The sequence below is a fragment of the Mesocricetus auratus genome, unplaced genomic scaffold (genome assembly GCF_017639785.1).
Source record: "Mesocricetus auratus isolate SY011 unplaced genomic scaffold, BCM_Maur_2.0 Super-Scaffold_15014, whole genome shotgun sequence".
NCBI classification, from domain to species: domain Eukaryota; kingdom Metazoa; phylum Chordata; class Mammalia; order Rodentia; family Cricetidae; genus Mesocricetus; species Mesocricetus auratus.
In genome coordinates this window covers 17,047,595-17,069,423 of record NW_024429186.1, presented here as the reverse complement: position 1 = coordinate 17,069,423, position 21,829 = coordinate 17,047,595, and the positions used below count along the sequence as shown (strand labels likewise).

Here is a 21,829-nt window from a genome sequence, read left to right as displayed (position 1 = left end):
TCAGTGAGAACTTACACATGTGGCATATACTCACACAGACACAAAAATGTAAACATAGACATTTAATTATCTTAAGAGCATGCTATATCATATATTCCACAATAATGCTAAATTTCTACCTCTGTTCTTTTAGTTGTGCCAATTCTTCTCCAATAAGTTTTGGTCGATGCATCTGCTGGACCTTGATCATCTGCAAAAGTTGGTCAGCTTCGCAGTCTGGCAGATCACCCTTAACAACAAATATAGAATAACCTAAAAAGAGGCAAAAATAAACTAAAACAACTAGTAGGAGGTTCAAACTTAATTTGAAATGATAGCTGACAGAAAGTTACCAGAGTACAGGAGGAAAAACATGAGGTGAGAGTTCAGAAAGACCTCTCAGGAGAGTAGTCACTAACAAACCACACAGATCTGAGCCTCTGGACTTGATGGCTACAAGAATCAAAAGCAGTCCTGTCTACAAGGGACCTAGAAAGGCAGAGCTTGACCACATGACTACTCACTGAAAGGGAGCAAGCAGGCAAAAAAAAGAAGAGTACAGAAAAGGACATGGACTCAATTGCTTGTGTTTAAAGCTCTGCCAGTTCCCATTGCCACAGGGTCTGTCAATTATTTTACCCATCTGTGTAGACATCTTTAATTGTCGAACAGAGATAAAGGACCCTTCCTCAATTGGCTGGTGTGAAGACACACTTGGGAACTATCCCCAGTAACTGGTAGGATGGACAAACTCTTTGAAATACACGCCGGGAATGGCGTCTCCTCACCCTGCTCCCTGCCCCATCCTCAGAGCCCTCCTAACTAAAAACAGGAGCTGGGAAGCCAGTGTGCCAATGTGCCTCATGCTTTAAAAAAAAACAAAACAAAACACTAATACAATGCAATTTGTAATAAACACACCTAGTAAGCCAGGTTTTCTCAGCTACAAGTAGGTCCAATTTATTTAATGTTTCCTACCATGAGGGAATATGTTTAACACATTTTTTGGTGAGGTCAAGTTTATTCAGAGTTCAGGTGTCTTAACGAGTTTTCTGCTAATAAAAGCATTTCTAAACCCTATAATCAGTATGTCAAGTCACTATGTTATTGACTGAGCCCCTGAAGAGAAGAGATTCTGCCTTATACAAACAAGTATTTCAGCCTTTGGAATTCATTTTCAGTGTTAGGAAACCACTAACTGGTAAAGAAGTGTGTGATATAACATACATTATGTTTTTTATAAAAAGCACTCTGGCTGTTTTATCAATGTAACATATAGAAACCAGGGTACAAGAATGATTCTTCCTGAAAGGGAAGCCCAAATAAAACACATATAGGCAGGCAAACAAAACCAACCAACCAAACCACAAGCATAGAAGAAGCCAACTCCTTTGGGGCTGGAGAGATGGTTCAGTGGTTAAGAGCACTTGCTGCTCTTTCAGAGGATTCAGATTTGATTCCTAGCACTTACACGACAGCTCATAACCATCTGTAACTCCAGTTCCAAAGAATCTTATGCCCTTTTCTGGCTTCCATGGACACCAGGCACATACATGGTGCACAGATGCATATATAAATAAAACACTCATATGCATAAAATATTTTTAAAAATTTAAAAAGTCTTCTTGGACATGTTTGATTTGAAATCTTCCTGGACTGCCAAATGAAGATGCCAACAGTCCGTGGACTGTTGTTCAGAAGGAATATCTAAGCTAAAGATAAAAGGAGGTCTGGGAATTGAATCCTGGCACTGGTAGGAGTCACCAGCGATAGTGAGAAGACAGACTTTTGAGATTCACTGGTGTAGGGCAACACAATCAGAATGAGTTCAATAGGAGACAGTGCATCAGAGACAGGTCTAATGAGAAAATTACAAAGGAGCAAGCAGCTAGAGTCTCATAGAGTTAAGAGAAGCTCTTTATTTTAATCAATGGAGGCAAAAAGCTTTTTACCCATGGACAGACTTTTAGATAGCAGGAGGAATGTTCAAACTCAGGAGAGAAGGCAAAAATAGAATGTTGACTAGGTGGGAAGAACAGGAGTACAGCATACATGGAGGGGCTGGCCTTAGATGTAGGGTCTGTCCATTTAGTAAGCTCAGAACACAAAAAGACACAGAAACAAGGTAAAGAGAACTATGCCTATGCGCTCAGAAGAATACAAGAGCAAGGCAAAGGCATGGAGTTGTTAGGACAGATACGCAGTTACCAGTCATTTGAAATCTGTAAGCACAAATGACAAAGATTCTCGATATTTAAGAACGATGGGGGAGATAAAGAAAAGCAGCTGAGGAACACAATGGAATGATAATCATCAGGGGCTGGAGAGATGGCTAAGAGGTTAACAGCACTGGCTGCGCTCGCAGAAGATCCAGGCTCTGGTCCCAGCACACACAGGGTAACTGACAACTATCCAGGTCCAGAAGTCCCAATATACTGGAAACTTTAAAAGTCTAGCTTCTAAAATTTTTGCTCAGGGTTCACAAAAAGGAACCACAAATAACGAGGGAGCTAAAGTCAGAGGGAAAAAAGAATTAACACACAATTGCTCCTCTGCATGTTCGTTATCTCCTCCTCTTCTTTTTCCTCCTGCTGTTTCTGTTTCTGTCTACCTCTGCATGTCTTTGTCTCTCGAATTCTTGTCTTTTTTTCTCTAACTCTCTGTTTCTTTTGGTTCTCGAATTCTGTCTCTCTGATTCTGTCATCCCCCAGTTCTTGGGGGTACAGGGTTAGATACATTTGCAACAGTAATTCTTTATACAATACAATGTGAGGCTTGAGTTTCTCGGTGTCAGCAAGGCAGATAAAATTTACACACAGAGCAATAAACTAAAACTGCTAGGCAAAACTTCTAGCATCCATTACTTAAGGCTGTAGGTCAAAGAGAGGGACTAAGCTTAATTTGCACAAGAAACAACGCCTAGCAGCTTCCAGTGCTCTAGCCTCAGTGGCAGCACAGGCCTTCACGAAAGTTTACTTTTCCCTGAGGATGAGAAAATGGGCTGATTACCTTTGTCTTTATCTTCTCAGGGGAAACAGGAGGGAGCAGTAAATCTCTGAGCTAAAATCTTGAGTCAGTAAAACAAGAAGTTTGAGACTCTTTCAGTGCAGGGTTTAAGTTATCACTTCTCTATCTGCCAGTGAGGTAAAACTAGGGCATGCTTATTTTCTATCCATCTAGGCAGATGTGAATCAACAACTTTGGACGTGTAGCAATTCTATGTCCTTGGATATTTGGGAATGTCTTAGATGGGATGATTTCGCCTGGGCCCTAAACACTGACCAAATGCCCATCAATAAAGGTAACTGCAGGAAGGCAGATCTCTGCAGTTACAATGGAGAGGGGAACAAGGACCTGACAGTGGGAAACAGGCCTCACACATAGCTAAGGAACATAATCTGTAAGCTAGGACCTGCTAATGGACAACAGGTATTTACACAGAGCTAGGAGTGTGATCAGTAAAGCTCCAAAAGCATGGGAGAAATTTGTTCACTGTGGGAAGTAAATCCCAAGTTTGTTACAGAAAGGAATAAACTACAAGAAGAATCTACAGCAAGACACAGCCAATTCATTCACAACATTATAACGCCAGGTACAGCTTTTGTACTGGTTTCATCCTTCAGAAACTTCCTTAATTCTTCTAAGTTACTCATGATGCAAAGGCTGTATAATTACTGTGTGATCTTGCAGCTTGTAGCACCAATATCTTTCTTCTGGTCTCTCTGCCTGCGTGGAGTACACAGAAACATGCAGGCACAATACCTTCCCACATGAAATAAAATTTCTAAAATCTTTAAAACGTAAAATAATCAGAGCAAAAACTGCAGAGTATAAGAGGAGTTTCTGGGTCTCATGGTAACTTGAAAACCTGGTTAGAAAGGCAAAGGAAAAGAAGGCATGTTGAGGCAGAAGGTGATGGTCAAAGAATACGATACTTACGCCTGGGATCTGAAGGGAATTAGTTATTGGTAATGTCAAGACAAGAGTGAAGAAAATGGTCTTTGAAAGAGGGGTAGTTGCTGGTGTAGAAATGACTAAAATCTTATGAAAGACAGACACATAACCAGTCATCTGAAGGTTCCAGTGAAAAGGGAGGTGGCTCACAGATGAGCACAGGTAGGGCGTGGCTAATCCAGAGGCAGGTAATTCACGGCCACTGGAGTCCATACGAAGTACAGTGGCTGAAAATGAGTCAGCAGCAATGGGTAGAGCATGCACCTCCTGTCAGCCCTGTGATGTGCAGGATGTAGAAGGGAAAAGGGATAACTTAAGAAGGGATGCAAAGGAGGCCCCTGACTCAGGGGAGGTCCTAATGTAGACAGCATTCACATGGAACTGTGTCACCCAAACCACAGCCCTGAGCTGAACACCTACACTCTAAGGGTGATTCACTGCCACTGCCAGAGATCATGTATTAATAGACGCTCAAATAATGACTCGGTTTTTGATTAAACAACTTTCAAAGATAAAATTTCTGGCATTTATTTATTTACCTTCTTGCTGTAACTGAGCCAAGAAGAGTGCGAGGTATGTATCTGATATTAATTCTGGACCCGTCAGCAGAGAATTCAAGTTAAACCACTAGAAAAAGATACCAATATTTATTAATGAACATTATATGCAAAAATAATTTCTCATATTAAACCTATAACCTACCAAAATTTGGTAAGACTGTCTATATCAAACTAAGATTTTCTAAAGAACTGAATACTGTGATTTAAAAAATAAATGCTGTACATCTGTCACTATTAACTGCTTTTTTCAAAAGTTTTAGACAACAAATTAAGGCATAAACTTGAACTCCTTCTAAAAGGACAGAAGCTGAAAGTACCTTAAATGCCTTTATTGATAGTTCTAACTATGTGGTTTCAAAACATTAAGCCAACACACCTACTCACGCCATATTGACATAGGAAAAAAATGACAGTTACACACTTTTTCATTTGGTCCACAGACTCCAATTTTTTGTTGTTGTTGTTGTTTTTGGTTTTTTGAGACAGGGTTTCTCCATATTGTTTTGGAGGCTATCCTGGAACTAGCTCTGTAGACCAGGCTGGCCTCGAACTCACAGAGATCCGCCTGCCTCTGTCTCCCTAGTGCTGGGATTAAAGACGTGTGCCACCAATGCCCAGCCAAAGACTACAATTTTTAAAAGGTAGACATCATGGGAATAGAATTTATAATCACTGTTTCATTTTTAAAAAGACCTCTAGCTACCACTGCCTGTGGCTAACAGCATTAAGTCACAACTTCGGAGGTGCCCTTAAACAGAAAAATGCAAAAAGGTTCCAAACTCATGCTTAGTTCCATGCACAACTATCTTCCAGTATTTTGATACACGCCAGAGAACTTGTTCCAATCATTTCTTTCTTTACACAGGGGCCAGAGGCTAGCCTCAGAACTCACAAATCAACCAAGCCTCTGCCTCCTGAGTGCTGGAAACACATAGTTAAAAAATCTGTTCTTAAACAAGAACATAAATCAGACTCAAGGACCAACATACCCATACTGGCCATCATCTGTAACTGTCTAAAACAGTTCAAAATGTAAAAACTTCGAAAAGAATAAAAAAACATAAAAAGCTCAAAACAATGTTTTACAAATCACTACAAAACTGCTTGACTTTTAAATATCTAGAACTTAAAAATCCAGTGGTTACTTTATTCAGAAAAATAACCTTGGTTCTAACTTTCTAAAGGGACAAATAAACCCTCAACAGTTGGGAGGGAGGAGGTCAAGCTTCCCAGAGGTGATTCCTGTCCCGGTTCATCTCTAGACTACTACACATCTCCTTACCTGCTCTGCACACACCTCACAGAGAATGCAAACCCTGCTTTTCCCTTAGTTTTTGGAGCATAAGACTGAACCTAGGACCTGGTGCTTGTTATGAGCACACACCCTGCCAATGGTCTACAGTACCACTGAGGACTGGGCTGCTTCCAGATGGCCCAGTTAACAGCTAACAGTACAGTTTACTTAAAAAAGAAAAAAAATACACATACATACATACACACATGCACACATACATACATACATACATACATACATACATACATATATATATATACACACAGTGTCCTTTCCTTTTAAATACTTATTTTATGTTTATGTGTGCATGTTCAGCATGCACATGCCCTGGTGCCCACAGAGGTCAGAAGGGACACTGGCTTCTACAGAACTGGAGTTACAGTCTGTTGTGAGGCACCATGTGGGTTCTAGGAACCAAACCCAGATCCTCTGCAAGAGCAGTAAGATCACACCCACTGAGCCACATAACCAGGTTCAATGTATTGTTTCTTTTGGCGTTTAATGTAATTTATTTATTCTTAAGACAGAATCTCACTATGTGGCTTTGGCTGGCCTAAAACTCAAAGATCTTCTTGTCTCTGTTGGGATTAAAGGTGTGTACCACCGCACTTGGAAATTTTGCCTTTTATTTAAAAAATGAAAAAGCAGCTTTATTGAGGCATAACTATCATAAAGTAAACTGCTGTCTCTCCTCCTGCCTCTCTTGAGGGTTTCAGTATGTATGTAGTCCAGGCTGGTCTCAAGGTCTTCCTAGGTCAGTCTCCTGAGTGTTGAGTCACAGGCATGGGCCACTGTACTTGGGATAAACTGCACTCACTTTTATTACAACCTGCCTTTTTTCTTTTTTGCAATTAGTCATTTTAAAAAACATTTGTAATAGCCCACTTAAACCATCAACATGAACACGAGAGTGAGCACATTCATCAGAGTCCAGGCTCTTGACCCGCCTGGAGCCTTTCTCTTGTGTTCCCTCTCTCCGTCCCCAGTCCTACACAAGCACTGTCGGTCTACTGTCTGTCACTATCTAGTACCCATTGCTGAGACTCATCCACGCGGCTTGTGCATTCGCAGTTCATTACCTTTCACTGCATGAGCTGCTTTCTAATAACCCTTATCCAAGTTTAACATTCTTCTAAGAACTTGACACGACTGCTTCTTCCAAAAGCCTGGCCAATGGTGTTTTTATGCAGATGTATATGCTACTGCACAGTGGAATCCCCTGAATAATCCTACTAATGCCAACTGTTAAATGTTTTGCTTATTCCTGACATTTCAGGCTTTGTTACAACTGTGCTAAACACGTATCGTCACAAGAAAACATACTTAATAGTAACCACATATGTATTGTTTTAAATACGGAATTTTTATTATAATGTAACTTGTATGATTTTTATTTTAAAAATCTCAAGAAAAACTGATTATCTTCTCTCTCCTTTTTTTTTTTTTTAACAAGACAGGGTTTCTCTGTATTGTTTTGGAGGCTGTCAGCCACCACTGCCCAGTCTCTGATTATCTTCTCTTAAGAGACTCAGTTTTCATTGTTGAATTGAGGCAAAGCTCAGACTGAGTGCATGGGACCCTGGGCTTCATTCTGAAGACATCAATCACTTGCACTTTAATTTAAAACGAAGATAGAGTGGGATAAAAGAACAAGAAAGGAGAAGAAATATTACCTGTTTTCCTAATTTTCTAACTGTAAACCAGTGTTCTTTATAATTGCATATAAAGGATCTCTCATTTCTAGAAAAGACAAAATGTATACTGTTAATAGTGTTAAGCTGGGATATTATGAGATATATACACTAGCAAGTACTATAAAATTTCTATCAGGTAGGATATAGTTACACTTAAGTGTTACTGATTCTAAAAAATTAAAATTACATAACTATGCATTTTCCACAGGAGATTACTGATGTTATGCCCCAAAGCCTCCACACCACTCGGGTCAATGCCACCACTGACACTGATCAGAAGGCTGCTGCTCGAGGCTACCCGAAAGGTGACACAGTGAAGACCAAGAGCATCAAATGCGGGATCAAAACTAAGAAATTTGTGATGGATTCGTCCTCATTCAGAAACTACAGCTTTAAAATCAAGTTTAAGTAAAGAAATGTAGGAAAGAACCTTACATAGGGTCAATCCTGAGCCTCTGGTACTCTGGACTGTTGAACAGGATTAATTCTAGACCCCAGACTTTCAAGGCATTGCTTATGACCTGTCAAAAGAAAACAGCAACTTTTCATGAACCAAACCTGCAAGTCCGAATTAAGTAGCACAGCTACATTAACTGTGTAAGCAACTGTACTGCATAAATAAACTGTGAGGAGGATATTGTTTTTTAAAATTATGTCCCCATGAAACCCCACTAAACCCATAATGAATATATACATATGAATTTAATTTTATTCATTGCTGTTTTTTAAAGATTTACTTTTATTGTTTTTATTTAAGCATATCAGTGTGTCTGAGTGACAACGAGACCATTGTATGAGCACCTGTGAAGGCCAGAAGTCAGCTGCCATACATGGAGTTACAGGCTGTTGTAAGATAGTGTGGCTGCTGGGAACTGAACCGGTCCTCTGAAATACCATCAAGCATTCTTAAATGCAAAGTCTTCTACAGCCCCTACGACATTTGAAAAGAGTGCTTTCCATACTAGGCTTCCAAGAAGTGTCAGAAAACCACACAATTCACAGATAAAACTCTCAGTTATCCAGAAGCACATTCCATCTGTGGGTGCTGTTTGTAAAACTGGTCCACTACATACACTCACCTGCAATGGCAGTGACCATAGGCTTATAAAAGTAAGTTCTCCCTGGAGACTTCAAAGAAAGGTTTGAAGAGGTGACTAAGTGGTCAACAGTGCATACTGCTCTTACAGGACCAAAGTTCAGTTCCCAGCACCCATGTGAGGGGGCTCACAACCACCAATAATTTCAGCTCCAGGACTCCAATGCCCTCTTCTGGCCTCCGCAGACAAAGTACTCATGTACACATACCCACATACACATATTCAAATAAAAGTAAATATTTAAAAAGAAGGTTTGATATATTTTAGACTTTTGTGGTCATGAACAAAAAGTCAAACTTGATTATTGCAAACTGAAAAAAAACGGAGAGAAATTTCAGAAAATGTTCTACCTGTCTTCTCAGGTGGACAACAAAGAAACAAGCTCTGTGTAGTAACTCCGAGCAAACACAAGTGCAATGGAGCAGCAAGTGTAAGCAGTGCCACACACACAGGAGACGGCAGGGGCTGTGCCACCGTTGACCTACGCTCTCGGCAAGCGAGCGCTGGGTCCAAGTGCTAGAGAATGAGGACTCCAGGATGGTAGCAGAAGGAATTTATAAGAAAAATACTTGCAGAAATACATCTCTACTGGAGACTCTGAACGAATCTGGACAACCCTCCTCACATGAAAGACCCATAGATAAAAGACCCCACAAGCATATGAATTAAGGTAGGCATGGGGGTTCCTGACTGCAATTCCAGCACCTGAGAGGCCAAAGCAGAACTCTGGGAAGTTAAAGACCAGGCTAGGCTACAAAGCAACACAAACAACAAACAAACACATACAACTAACCTCAGGGCTAGAGGTTTTCTCTAGGGAAGAATATTTGTTCAGTATGTGACTAAACATTAAATATGATCCCCAGCACTATAAAAAAATAAACCACCACAGAATTAAAATGGAGCCTAATGGGACAGGGCTCAGGGGTAGACTTTGAGCTTGTGTGAGGCCTGAGAGCCAAACCCAATCTCACCCTCCAAACAGGCCACAAATTCAGAGAGACCCTGTCTCGAAAAAAACAAAACAAAGCAAACAAACAAAAGGGCCACAAATTACCACACAGATCAGAAGCCACAGAGGCACTACAGGAAGCCAATCCCATAGGATGACTCATATAGAAGGCTGCAAGCCACTGCAATTTCTCAGATGGACCAGAGATAAGAAGTTTGAAGCACTGTAAATTACTAGAATTAAAGCTATTAGCACCTACATACAAATTAAGCATCTCTCTCAGAAACTGATTTTTAAAGGCCCTGTTATAGAGTATGGTAGCACACGCCTACAAATCGCAGTCTGGAGACACAGACAGGAAGATGAACACAAGTTCCAGACCAGCCAGGACTACAGAGTGAGACCCTGCCTGTCCTAGGCAAGCAAGCGACCAAAGCCCTGTTCTAAATGAAGAGTCTACAGTCCTAATGTTCATCTCTCTATGTACAGCACTCTGGAGCACATACAGTTTCTGAGGGAACTCCTGAAGGCTTACATTAAAAGCTGTGCCAGGCTATGCCACATCAACCACAAACTGAGTGTGAGCACAGCAGCGCTGAAAACGAGGCAGCATTTCACACACACTCTGAACTACTTACTTGAATAGAGAAAAAGCCGCTGTCGTCCATATTTCCAGAAGGCTGCTGTTCAATGTTCATGGGCAGTTGTGGGCAGAGAGGGATGGGGAAAGGATTAAAAACTGTCATTAGTGTGCACATTTACAAGAACACGCTGTACAGTCCCATTTACCAAGTGAAGAGCAGAGTTATAATTAACAAGTCAGACTCCGATGGGGAGAATGGCTCATCCTCCTTTAAAGAGCACCCACATGTTAAAAATAAAACAGGATTTGGTGATTCTGAAATCAGTACCTGTAAAAACGTGCGATAGTCTTCACTAGTAACTCCTCCTTCCGCCATCCTCATCCTCTCTTCTTCATCTAGCTGGTGTGCAATTGAGGATAACTCCACGGGGCTAAAATACTCCCCTTGCAATAGATTATTCAGGCAATGCTGAGCACAAAGTGAGCCTTCTTGCTAGTGTTTCCAAAAGAATAAATTGAAATGTGATTTATTAAGTGGATCTATATAGTATCTTCTAAAAACATAATGATAACTTTTTAATACAGTCAAGCAGACATTATTAGCCTTAGGCAAACCTGATTTTACAGGCATATGCATTTTCATTTGTCCACACTTATTTTACAGCTATTTAACTACAGGAACAAAAATGAAGAATGATTTGCAGTATAACTTCATCTACCCCATCTCATATAAGCCTAAAAGTGACCCTATAAAAACATTTGGCCTTTTGAATGTTTCAGTACCTGCAAGAATTTGTCTTTGGAGATTCCACGACAAATTACTACTGCAAAAGGGGAGTGTTATCTCCTAGAACATTCATTCTTTTAACAGTTAGTTGCTCTCTGACCTTAAAAGTCTGTCCTTTCAAGCCCAGGAACTGGTGGAAGTAGGAACAATTCTGTCTCAGGGTAAGACCCGCAGCTCTAGAGCTGCAGCTCTCATAGGCTGACTTTGAAGACTCATTCCATGTTGCACATAGGAAAGAGAACTGTGCCAAGCTGATGACAGCTCATGCCCATGAGTGGACAGGCTAGCAAGAGGAACTGCAGCCAAGTTTAGCTCCCTAAGGAGTCCTTAGCATCCTCTCCTGGAAGGTGGGTGCATCATCCCACAAGCTCAGTGGCTTCTAGTTAGCTGGCTTTCATACACAACTGGAACCCAACTGACCAAATCCAAGCAGCCTGACACTGAGCAGTCTTCTTATCTCTCCTCTGTTCTTTTTTTTTTTTTTTTTTTTGTTTTGTTTTGTTTTGTTTTTACGAGACAGGGTTTCTCTGTATTGTTTTGGAGGCTGTTGGTCCAGCCCGGCCTCGAACTCACAGAGATCCGCCTGCCTCTGCCTCCCGAGTGCTAGGATTAAAGGCGTGCGCCACCACCGCCTGGCCTCTCCTCTGTTCTTAACAGTGTTGCTTTCCTAAGAGTGGATGAGTCCAGTGAACACAGACCCTAAGTCTGCCTTCTGGGAGGCAAAGGCAGAGAATGTTTCCTCTGTTAACTCTGGCTCTCTAAGGGCAAACAAGGCCTAATGAACTCAACCTGCCAGGCATCATGCCCCGTGGTCTGAGCTATGTTACATGTCAAATGATGACTCCAAAGAACATCTTACAGGATGCACTTTCCCCCTGATGAATCAAGGTTATAGAAACAAAACGTAACAGCTGAAGTAGATACAGTACACATGTCCACCATGAGGAAGGCAGAGTTCAGAGAGCTTGCATCTGACACACAGCTAGGACAAGCTTATGTTCATAGTCTGTCAAGGAAGGCTGCCCAGGGTGGCTTGGAGCTGGTCACATATCCCTTCAAGGTGCAGTCACACGGCAACACAATTCTTTGTCTCTGCCTCGTTTCCTTCTACTGTCCATCTACTGCTAGGAGCAACTTCCACTGAATACCCCAACACCAGGCAGAGACATGCAGATGTTCTACTTGTACCCTTTTGAAAATGCAAACATGCCGGGCAGTGGTGGCGCACACCTATAATCCCAGCACTCAGGAGGCAGAGAGAGGCAGATTTCTGTGAGTTCCAAGACCAGCCTGGTTTACAAAAGCTAGTTCCAGAACAGCCTCCAAAGCCACAGAGAAACCGTCTCGAAACCCCCCCCAAAAAAACAAATGCAAACATTTCACAAGGCAGTCAAGAGGCTAAAAAAATCTCAACTTCTTTAGTCGGCAGGGAAATGTGTATCAAAACCGTAACACAGGACAAGAGGTGGCTTAGCAGGTAAAGGTGCCCGCTGTCAATCCCAGATACTAACTGTAGAAAGAGAGAATGACTCCGGGGTACTTGCCCTCTGGCCTCCACATGCACACCTCGCCATCTGCATGCCAGCACTAACATGCATGTCACACACACACACACACACACACAAACAACAAAAAATTATTTTTAAGTATATTTATTGATTGATTGGCTGGAGGGAATGCAGAGGACAACTTAAAGAATTCAATTTTCTCCTTGCACAATGTGAGTCCCAAGGGCCGAACTCAGGTTATAAGGACTGGTGGTAAGTGCTTTCCTTGCTGAGCTATCTTTCCAGGGCCTAAAAACGTTTTTTGTTGTTTTTCAGACAAGGTCTCACTTTGTAGTCCTGGCTGGCCTGGAACTCACTATGTAAACCAAGCTGGCCTCGAACTCATAGACTCTGCCTCTGCCTCCAAGTGCTGGGATTAAAGGCATGCACCACCACACCTAGCTAAAAAATGTATTTTTATAAAAGAAAATTCACAATGAGTTACTATTATCCAGTCTCTGGATTGGCTACTACAGCAGAGAGGTTTAGAAGTACAGGAAATGGTTGTCACAGGAGTTGAGTATAACCTCAAGAAAGCATTCTCCAGTAACCTTCATCTTTACCAGAGCTCACCATCTGTGTGCCCTGTGGTTACACACAGACACTGCAAACGCACTCACCAAAGCACTACTTGTATGCTTCCAAACTGGAAAGCACCCAAAAGCAGTTTAGATCACAAAACTATATTTACAAAAGAACAGTATATAAGAATGAAAGTAAATTAAATACAAGTAACTACAACAATGTGGATGAATCTCTCAAATACTTTTAAAAAAATAAAAAACACACAACACTAAAAAAAGTAGACACCAGAGCTAAGGATGTAGCTAGTGTATGTAAGCCCCTGGGTTCGATCTCCACTACCACCCACAAACAAAGACAACAAAAGTACAGGTGGGAGAGGAGCCTAGTGACCCGAGTTCCATCCCTGGAACCTATTTAAAATAGAAGAGAACATTGCACAAAGCTTTCCTCTGATCTCTCTCCATGCACAGTGGTACCTGTGTCCATCCATACAGCATGTCATGCAGAGACACACAACAATAATAAAGATGGAAAGAGCTTACAAATAGACAAAATTAATCTCTTAATCTGCAATGAATGGCAGAATTAAGCAAGCATTGAGGGTTAGTTTTCCTCTAAGGGGACTGAGAGGAAGTAGGGAAGAAGTCAGTGATTTCATCTTAGGGCTGTTTCCATGTGTGCTTCCTTGACTGCACATTCATGACTCGTGTTCTTATGTATGACATACTTACTTTAAAACATGCAGGCCGGGCGTTGGTGGCGCACGCCTTTAATCCCAGCACTTGGGAGACAGAGGCAGGCGGATCTCTGTGAGTTCGAGGCCAGCCTGGTCTACAAGAGCAAGTCCCAGAACAGCCTCCAAAGCCACAGAGAAACCCTGTCTCGAAAAAACCAAAAAAAAAAAAAAAAAAAAAAAAATGCAGACAAGGCCAGGTGGTGGTGGTGCATACCAGGGATGTTCTGCACACCTTTGATCCCAGCACTCGGGAGACAGGAATGTTTATGAGTTAGTTCAAGGCCAGCCTAGTCTACAGAGGAAGTTCCAGGACAGTTAGGGCTAACACAGAGAAACACTGTCTCAAAAAACAAACAAACAAAACAAATAAGCAAAACCATTCAGACAAGACCAGGCATGGCAGTGCATACCTTTAATCCCAGCACTCAGGAGGCAGAGACAGGTGCATCTCCGTGAGTTCCTACATAGTGAGATCCCATCTCAAAAAGAAAAGAAATCAAGAAGAATCTAACATAGTGACCAGACACTCAATTTGGGGAAGCAGCTGTGATGCAATCTTCAGTCCTACTGCTAGGCAATTCGCTTCAGTGCAGGGCTCTTTTTTGTTTGTTTGTTTTTGTTTTTTTTTTTTTCAGTGTAGGGCTCTAAAACTACAGTTACCATATTCTTTAAAGATATTTTTATTTTTATATGTATAGGTGTTTTGCCTGCATGTATGTCTGCATCATGTACATGCCTGGCATTCAAGGAGACCAGAAGAAGAGGTTGACTCTTCTGTGACTAGAGTTGCAAAGGGTTGAGACATCATATGGTTTCTGGGACTCCTGGGTCCTCTGAAGAGCAGCCAGTGCTCATAATCACTGAGCCATCTCCCTAGTCACCTGGTAACGATATTTAATATACAGAAATAGTAACATCAAAAATTTTGATAAAAATTCTTGCCACTAAACGATTGGAGTTTTGGAGGCAGGAGCAAAGGCTCGGCAGGTAACAACACTTGCTATTCTTGCAGAGAATTTGGGTTTGGTTCCTAGCATCGATGGGGGAACTCACAATCAGCTGTAATTCTAGCCCTAAGAGACCTGATGCCCTCTCCTGACCTCCTCAGTCACAGTATGCACATGGTGCACTCTGATTCATGTAGGCACTCATACACATAAAATAAAAATGATGAAGTCTTTAAAAAAAACAAAAGTATGTGTCTCATTATGCCCAGTTTATGTGATACTGAGGATAGATAAAACCTCAAGCCTGAGTTGCATCCCCAGTTCCTAAAAAATTAAAAATAAGCACTTAAAATCAAACCTTGACCAGGTAAAATAGTACTGTTACCGGAAATATGCTCTCTATACTTCTAGTATGATTAATGGAATAAAAAAACAAATTGTTCAAATCAATTCAAAAATCATACTGCCATAGACTGACATATGAACCAAAAATTTATTTATCTCCACCTCTGACCAGGCATTTTTCTGTCTTGTTGCCACTGCCCAAGTTAGCCTGTCACCTCTTTGTAATCAGGGTTTTACCCAAGTGGGGAGTTGACAAGATGGCTCAAGAGGCAAATGTCTGTTTGCTGTGATCATCAAGACTGGAGCTCAATGCCCAGGACCCACATGGTGGGAGAAGAGGACCACTTCTCACCAAATCACCTCCCACCAAATTGCCCTCTGACCTCCACTTGTACACTGTAGCATGCATGGAACACCATGATACATACAATGCAATAAAATGTAACACTTTTAAGTATTTCACCCAAGTAGAAGAGAAATTCACTTTGCTACCAAATTTCTATGATTTGGGGTCCATATTTTGCTGTGTTGGGCCCAGAAGATGAACACATTACATTTCCACTTCTACCAAGATAGTCTATAAAATCACAAAAGGGAACTGTAACCAAGCCACACCCCGGGTTTTTGGGTTCAACCTGAAACTAGGTAAAACCCCAGTGACAGTATTAACTATAATATAAAACATACAACCCTAATGGTGCTCTCAGAAATGGACCAGTAGTGGACTGGTCTTTCTACATGGGTAAGTGCTGGCTTAGAGCTCAAATCACAGCCACAATGTTTATTGTCACAACCTCTTTAATGCATAGTGCTCGCCTATTCCTTCATTTTTGCTTTATGCTGGAGAATGCTCCCTTGGTCATTTTAAGTAAGTGATCTACCACTGATCTACACTCCCAGACCTCATCTGCCCCTTATTTAGTATGAGGTTCAGCAAACACAAGGATAGCAGCAGTAGCCACCATTTCTGCAATTCTGACTTCTGGACATCTTCTTAGCATGTGTGACTTTGAGGCAGCTAATGTGTGTCATTAAATACAGAGGCAAAAAAAGAAAACTACAGAGGTAATAAGTAACTTATCCAGAATCCTACAAGTAGCAAGTGGCAGATCCGGAGTTCAAACCCAGGCAAAGCTTTCAAAACCTGTTACCATTTCCTCAAATCAATTATTTGGAATTAGGCTTTCTCTGAACCCCACATATCCTGAATATCACTAAGAGCTGGCAATCACAAAAGGGTACAATAGATGCTCAGCATCTCTTCTGTCTTCTTGTGCATGGCAATCCCAGTTCGCATGACATTCAAAGTACAGATACAGACTGCACTGAATGGAGCCAGTGCTGAAAGCACTAACAAAGGTGGCAGAATACAGGCACCAGACTAAAAAGCAACATTAAGAGCAACAACCAAGCATCACATCCAGGAAAGCAGCTGGCATTGATAATTTACTATTAAAGATAGGACATGGTAAACTCTAACTCATAGGACCAAGTTCAGTCTTCTACAAGAGCTAAAAACTATATTTTATACAAAAAATAGAGAATTTAGGGAATAGAAACATACATAAATGAGACTTTGTGACAGAGATATACACATATGGTCTGCAAAGGCTTCAAATATTTAGAGGCTAGGCATGGTGGTGTGTGACCTGAATCCCAACACTTGGGAGGGAGAGGCAGTCAGATTTTTGTGAGTTCAAGAATAGCCTGGTCTACAAAGCAAGTTCCAGGCCAGTCAGAGCTACACAGTGAACCCTGTCCTAAAATAAAAAAAAAAATTAAAAACTTACAGAAAGTTGTATCCTTTAAATAAATAGAACTACATACCTCTTAGAGCAGTGGTTCTCAACCTTCCTAATACTGTGACCCCTTAATACAGTTACTCCATCAACCACAACATTATTTTCGCTACTGCTTCATAACAGTAATTTGCTACTATAATGAATCATAATACAAATATCTAATACACAGATGATCTTAGGCGACCCCTGTGAAAGTGTCATTGGACCTCCAAAGGGTTGCGACCCACAGGCTGAGAACCACTGTTTTAGATGCTCAAGGAACTCTCTCCCCCACCTATATGCACTTATTCAGGGTCTTACTCAGGTCAGGAATTCTGGTGATCCTACTGTCTCAGCATACTGAGTAGCTGAGATTAAAGGCACATAGCATCTGCTTAACTCCATTCATTCACATATTATTTCCAATTGGAGATCTACCAGTAGACAACTGCTTTTATTTTATTTTATTTTTGTTGTTTTGCTTTTGAGACAGGATCTCTCTACCTAGCCCAGACTCACTGGAACTCACTGTATAAACAGGCTGGCCTTGAACTCATAGAGATCTGTCTGCTTCTACCTCCCAGGTGTTGGGATTAAAGGCTTGTACCACCACCATGCCTGGCTGATAACTTTTTTATAGTCTAACTTAATAATAAATACTCAAAGGGGCAAGTGTAAAATTAATGCCTAGAAGTGGTTGAAGTCATCTCTGGATGATTCTCTAACTAAAGACAAGTTAAGGAAGGGAAAAGAATTCTCTGGAAAATAGCATTTATGCTCAAATATTCCCAGAATGGCCTCTTCTATGATTCATAACCTATAGCTCCAGGTACATTCTCTTGAAATATGCCTTGGCTTTACTAAACGTTCATTTGCTATGGACATTAAGTTGATAAGAAAAGCAAATGTACTCTTTAGGACTGGGGAGACAACTCAGACAGTAAGGTGCTTGCCATAGTAGCTTTAGGTCTGAGTTCAAGCCCCAGAATCCCCATTTAAAAAGCCAAGCATGGTGGTACCCATTTGTAACTGCAGTGCTGGGGAAGTGGAAATGAGCTGGAGATCTGAACTGGGGTCTTCATGCTTACACAGCAAGCACTCGACCTCCACTGAAATCAGCTCAAAGGAAGAACAATCAATATTGTAAAGAAGGGATTGTGGGGGCTGGAGAGATGCTCAACAGGTAAGAGCACTGGCTGCTCTTCCAGAGGACCCAGACTCAATTCCTAACACCTACATTACTGCTCACAACCCTCTACAACTCCGGTTCCAGGGGATCGTCCGACTTCAGTGGGCACCAGGAACACATAGACACACACAAAGGCAAAACAACCATACGAAAATACTTTTTAATGCACCAAGTGTCCCAAAGATGACTCAGTGTATAAAAGCCCAAGTTAGATCCCTGAAATCCATCTCTCCTGAAAGGAGAGAATCGACTTTATAAAGTTGTCCTGACCTTCACAGCAGTACACACACATATCATACACAAGACAGTAATAAAATGCTTTTTAAAAGCATGCACGGCAGGAGTCTCACGAAGCAGTGTATCAAGTGTTCAAAGTCTACCACATTTCAAATGGGTTCTATGGCAAAGCCTTTGGAAAAATAACAACAAATGTATGGGGAGTGGGACATGCTAGGAGTTGTCATGGCACGCAGCTGTAATCCCAGCACTCAGGAGGCAGAGAGAGGAGGACGGGGAAGATGGAGAGTCTGGAGCCAGTGCTGGCGATAAGAGATCTTGTCGCAAACTAACTTGTTCCAGTTCCAAAACATTCGGAAATGTCTTCTCACTTCATTGAACGATTTCTTAGATTTACATCACTTTTGTTTTTCCTTTGTGGTGCATAAACTATACATGCCTTGAATAAAAGCTCATTTTCAAGTACTCGATAAACAAAGCCCTTTTGCTCCTACTAAACAATAGCCTCAACTAGCAACCCTCTCCAAACCTAAAGTTGTCCGAGGAACACCCAAATGACTTAATAATTGTATGCGAGCAAAGACCAGTTTCTCAAGGTGTCACAACAATACTTTTAAGCGTAGTCACTTAGGAATTAAGGCGAGGAAGAAACTAACCGGATCACACAGAAAAAAGACTCTAATCTATTCCATAATGCCCAAAAACAAAGCTGTCCTCCTAGTCCGGAAAGATGGGATAGCAAACCAAACCCAAACATCCCGTAATAAAAACTCTTATGACGACTTCCCTTAGGGACTCCGGGGTTTCCTACTTCCTAAGTGTCAGGCCCGTCAATGGGAGAGCCACTGTAACAACTGCAGAAGGACGTGGGATAGATCATCAAGATCTAAATGCATGGGACATTCCATTATAGAACTGAGTTGAAGAGAAAGTTGATTCTGCCAGAGGATAGGTCAGGGGGCGTGGGTGGAATTGGGAAGGGTCTACCAGGTGTGGAGAAGCCACTCGCTAGACTAGACCCTAGAAGAGTAGAAACCCGAAAAGGCGTGGCAAGTGAAGAAGGAACGCCCGCGCCTACCGTCCGACCGAAACGCCCGAAATGCCCGACAAGCCCTGGTTACCCGCCCGGTCCTCTGGGGCGAGGGCGCTGGGGGCGCATGTGGGAGGCTTCCCGAGCGGAGCCACCGGGAGGAGGCAGGAAGCGCCCCTCACCCAGGCAGGTCCGGTTGGGGGCGCTCGGGCCCCGCCCTGAGTTCCTGAGACGACGATGCTGCTCCCCACGCCCGCCGCTGAGCCCCGCACCGCTCCCCACCGAACGCCCACACTCACTTTCTCGTGGAAGATGGACTCCATGTTTATTTGTCTGGAGCCAACGGCCCCGGCGCGGAGCAGCCCCCTCCAGCAGCTCCGCCCCCGGTCCCACCCCTCCACCCTGGTCCGCCCCTCTCTGCTCACGTGCCTCGCGTCAACCAATCACAACAGCGGGCGCACGTCACGCGGCTCGCGGAGCCAGGGAGGGCGGGGCACGTGACCTGGGCGGTGGGTCCTCGGGGCGTCAGTTCTCCCGCAGCGTGCGCTGTGCAGCGGCGCCGCCTGCCGTGCGGAGGAACTTCTCAGCTCCGTGGTTGGCTGGACCTAGGGTTCTAGGTGATACTCACGGCCAGGTTTTGTCTTGTTTTCTTTTCCGCCTTCTTTAGTACTTTCTGCTTAACTGCGCGTAATTAATATTTCCTCTCCCACTGAAAACCTCTTTCAAGAAAAGGTATTCTCTCAATACCCGTACTTGTGTTAAAAAAAAAAAAACTGTAGCTAATATTTAGTTAGGGCTGACTTATAGCCTACTTCTAGAGTGCAGTTCAGTACGGCATCTTTTGATATGTGTTTCTGCTGTAATATTATACAAATGAGGAAACGGAGGCATGAAGAAATTGGGGACAGCACAGTGTCCAGGATAGTTCTGGCGGTTGGAATGAGTATCAGATCACCGGGTAAGTGCTCTGGCTCTGAAGGAGGAAGCATCGATGGGGAAGTGAAAAGGCAAAACCGTTGAGAGGCGCTTGCATTGGCAGCGTTGGGGGGGGGGTGCAATTGATGAAGATTAAGCATAAGATTGGCCCAAGATGGATGGGCGCAGATCTTGCACGTGAAATCATTTTAGGTTCTTTAAAGTCAGCAAGGAAACTGGTTACGAAGGTTCATTCTTACAATCCTTGCACCTGATAGTATAGGAAGGAATAGCTGGGATGTGCCAGCCTGTAGCCCTGGTTATATAGGGCAACCCTGCGCACCCACCCCCCAAAAAGAAGCAATGACAAGCAGTTCAAGATTTTAAAAAAACAGAGATATGGAGTCAAATTAGCAATTAGAGGATCCCTGGGGAACAGAATACTTGAAGGCATTTTGGGAGAAATGAAAAGATAGTGGTCAGTGCTCCAGTAATATTAAGAGGATTGAGAGAGATCAGTTTGAAGCATTAGGAAGCAGACTCAGAAGAATCTAGTGGGGAAGAAGGTGTTGTTAAGAAAGACTTAAGTAATACTCCTATAGAAACACTTTGCAGAACGAGCAAGGTCGTGGGAAGAGAACACAGGTTTAATTTTGGGAATAACAAATTCAAATGCCTGTGCAGCATACAGGTGCTTTTGTTGAGTAGTAGATGCCAGGTCTAGAGTTTATAGAAGCTGGTTTGAGCTGTAGGGTAGGTTGTTTGCTGTTTAAAAGGACTGGAGAGATGACCCCATGATTAGGGGCACTTGCTCCTCTTGTAGAGCACCTGGGTTCTCAGCACCCACATGGAGGCTCACAACAGTTGGTAACTCCAGATCCAAGGAATCCATTGCTTCTGAAGGCACCAGGTATGCACAGTGATACATATACATACATGCAGGCAAACACTCATACACGAAAAGTATAAATATATAAAGAAAAAATTAAAACATAGGTAGCTAGCTGGGCATGGTAGCTCATGCCTTTAGTCCCAGCAGCCAGGAGGCAGAGGCAGGTGGACCTGCATTGAGTTTGAGGCCAGCTTGGTCTACAAAGCGAGTTCCAGAGAAGCCCTGTCTCAATGTAGAGAAAAGAAAGAGATTGGAAAGAGTATCTAGAGCTAAGCCCTGAAGATAGAGAGCAGTAGGCAAGAAGACTACACATGCTGGTGAATGTTGAAATGGAAAGTCCTGGAGAGAATGCTTCAAGGACCAGTCAGTGTTAGATGCTGCCAGGAAGTTCAGGGTCATAAAGACTTACAAGAGACTGCTCAGTTTTGTTTCTGATGAGATTTTTTTGTGTGTGTGAGAGAGTACAAGTTCAAGAAAAGAAGGGCAGTGAGAGATAAGGAAATGAAGACTTCAATGAAGACCAGCTAGCTGCTCAAGGGGAGGTGCCATATTATTTGTTGAACATTCTGTATGCAATTTCCTCTTGAGCTAAAATGGACCTAAAGCTGTCCATAGTGGAGGGAAGCTCCTTAGGGTGCAGGATACTCTAAAGGGAGGTGAAACATTCTGTCTTGCAAGGAAGCTAGTGGGGACACAGAATATTCTAACGACAGGGAAGACATCCCACTTACAGAGGGGCATCTTACGCTCAGGAAGTAAACAAATTGGAGGCTTCTGGAAGTCCC

General features: G+C 42.4%; 1 protein-coding gene across 11 annotated transcripts in view; it reads right to left on the bottom strand.

The window, feature by feature from the left end:
• Atxn3 (ataxin 3) overlaps nucleotides 1-19,638 on the bottom strand; it is a 40,010-nt gene extending 20,372 nt beyond the window's left edge. For 5 of the 11 annotated variants that reach the window (XR_005876180.1, XR_005876179.1, XR_005876178.1 and 2 more), the window contains exons 1-7: nucleotides 19,537-19,637; nucleotides 10,442-10,606; nucleotides 10,169-10,213; nucleotides 7,917-8,002; nucleotides 7,461-7,527; nucleotides 4,473-4,560; nucleotides 120-252 (exon numbers count right to left, since the gene is read on the bottom strand). Coding sequence is in view for 7 of the 11 variants with exons in the window: in XM_013112218.3 (XP_012967672.1) it covers nucleotides 120-252; nucleotides 4,473-4,560; nucleotides 7,461-7,527; nucleotides 7,917-8,002; nucleotides 10,169-10,213; nucleotides 10,442-10,606; nucleotides 19,537-19,560 (608 nt within the window). In the remaining 4 variants the exon portion in view is untranslated. Of the gene's footprint in view, nucleotides 1-119; nucleotides 253-4,472; nucleotides 4,561-7,460; nucleotides 7,528-7,916; nucleotides 8,003-10,168; nucleotides 10,214-10,441; nucleotides 10,607-19,285; nucleotides 19,309-19,536 lie in introns of those variants that run through there. The other 6 variants (XR_005876181.1, XM_005068397.4, XM_040742612.1 and 3 more) reach the window with 6 other exon arrangements.
• Nucleotides 19,639-21,829: the final 2,191 nt, after the last annotated feature.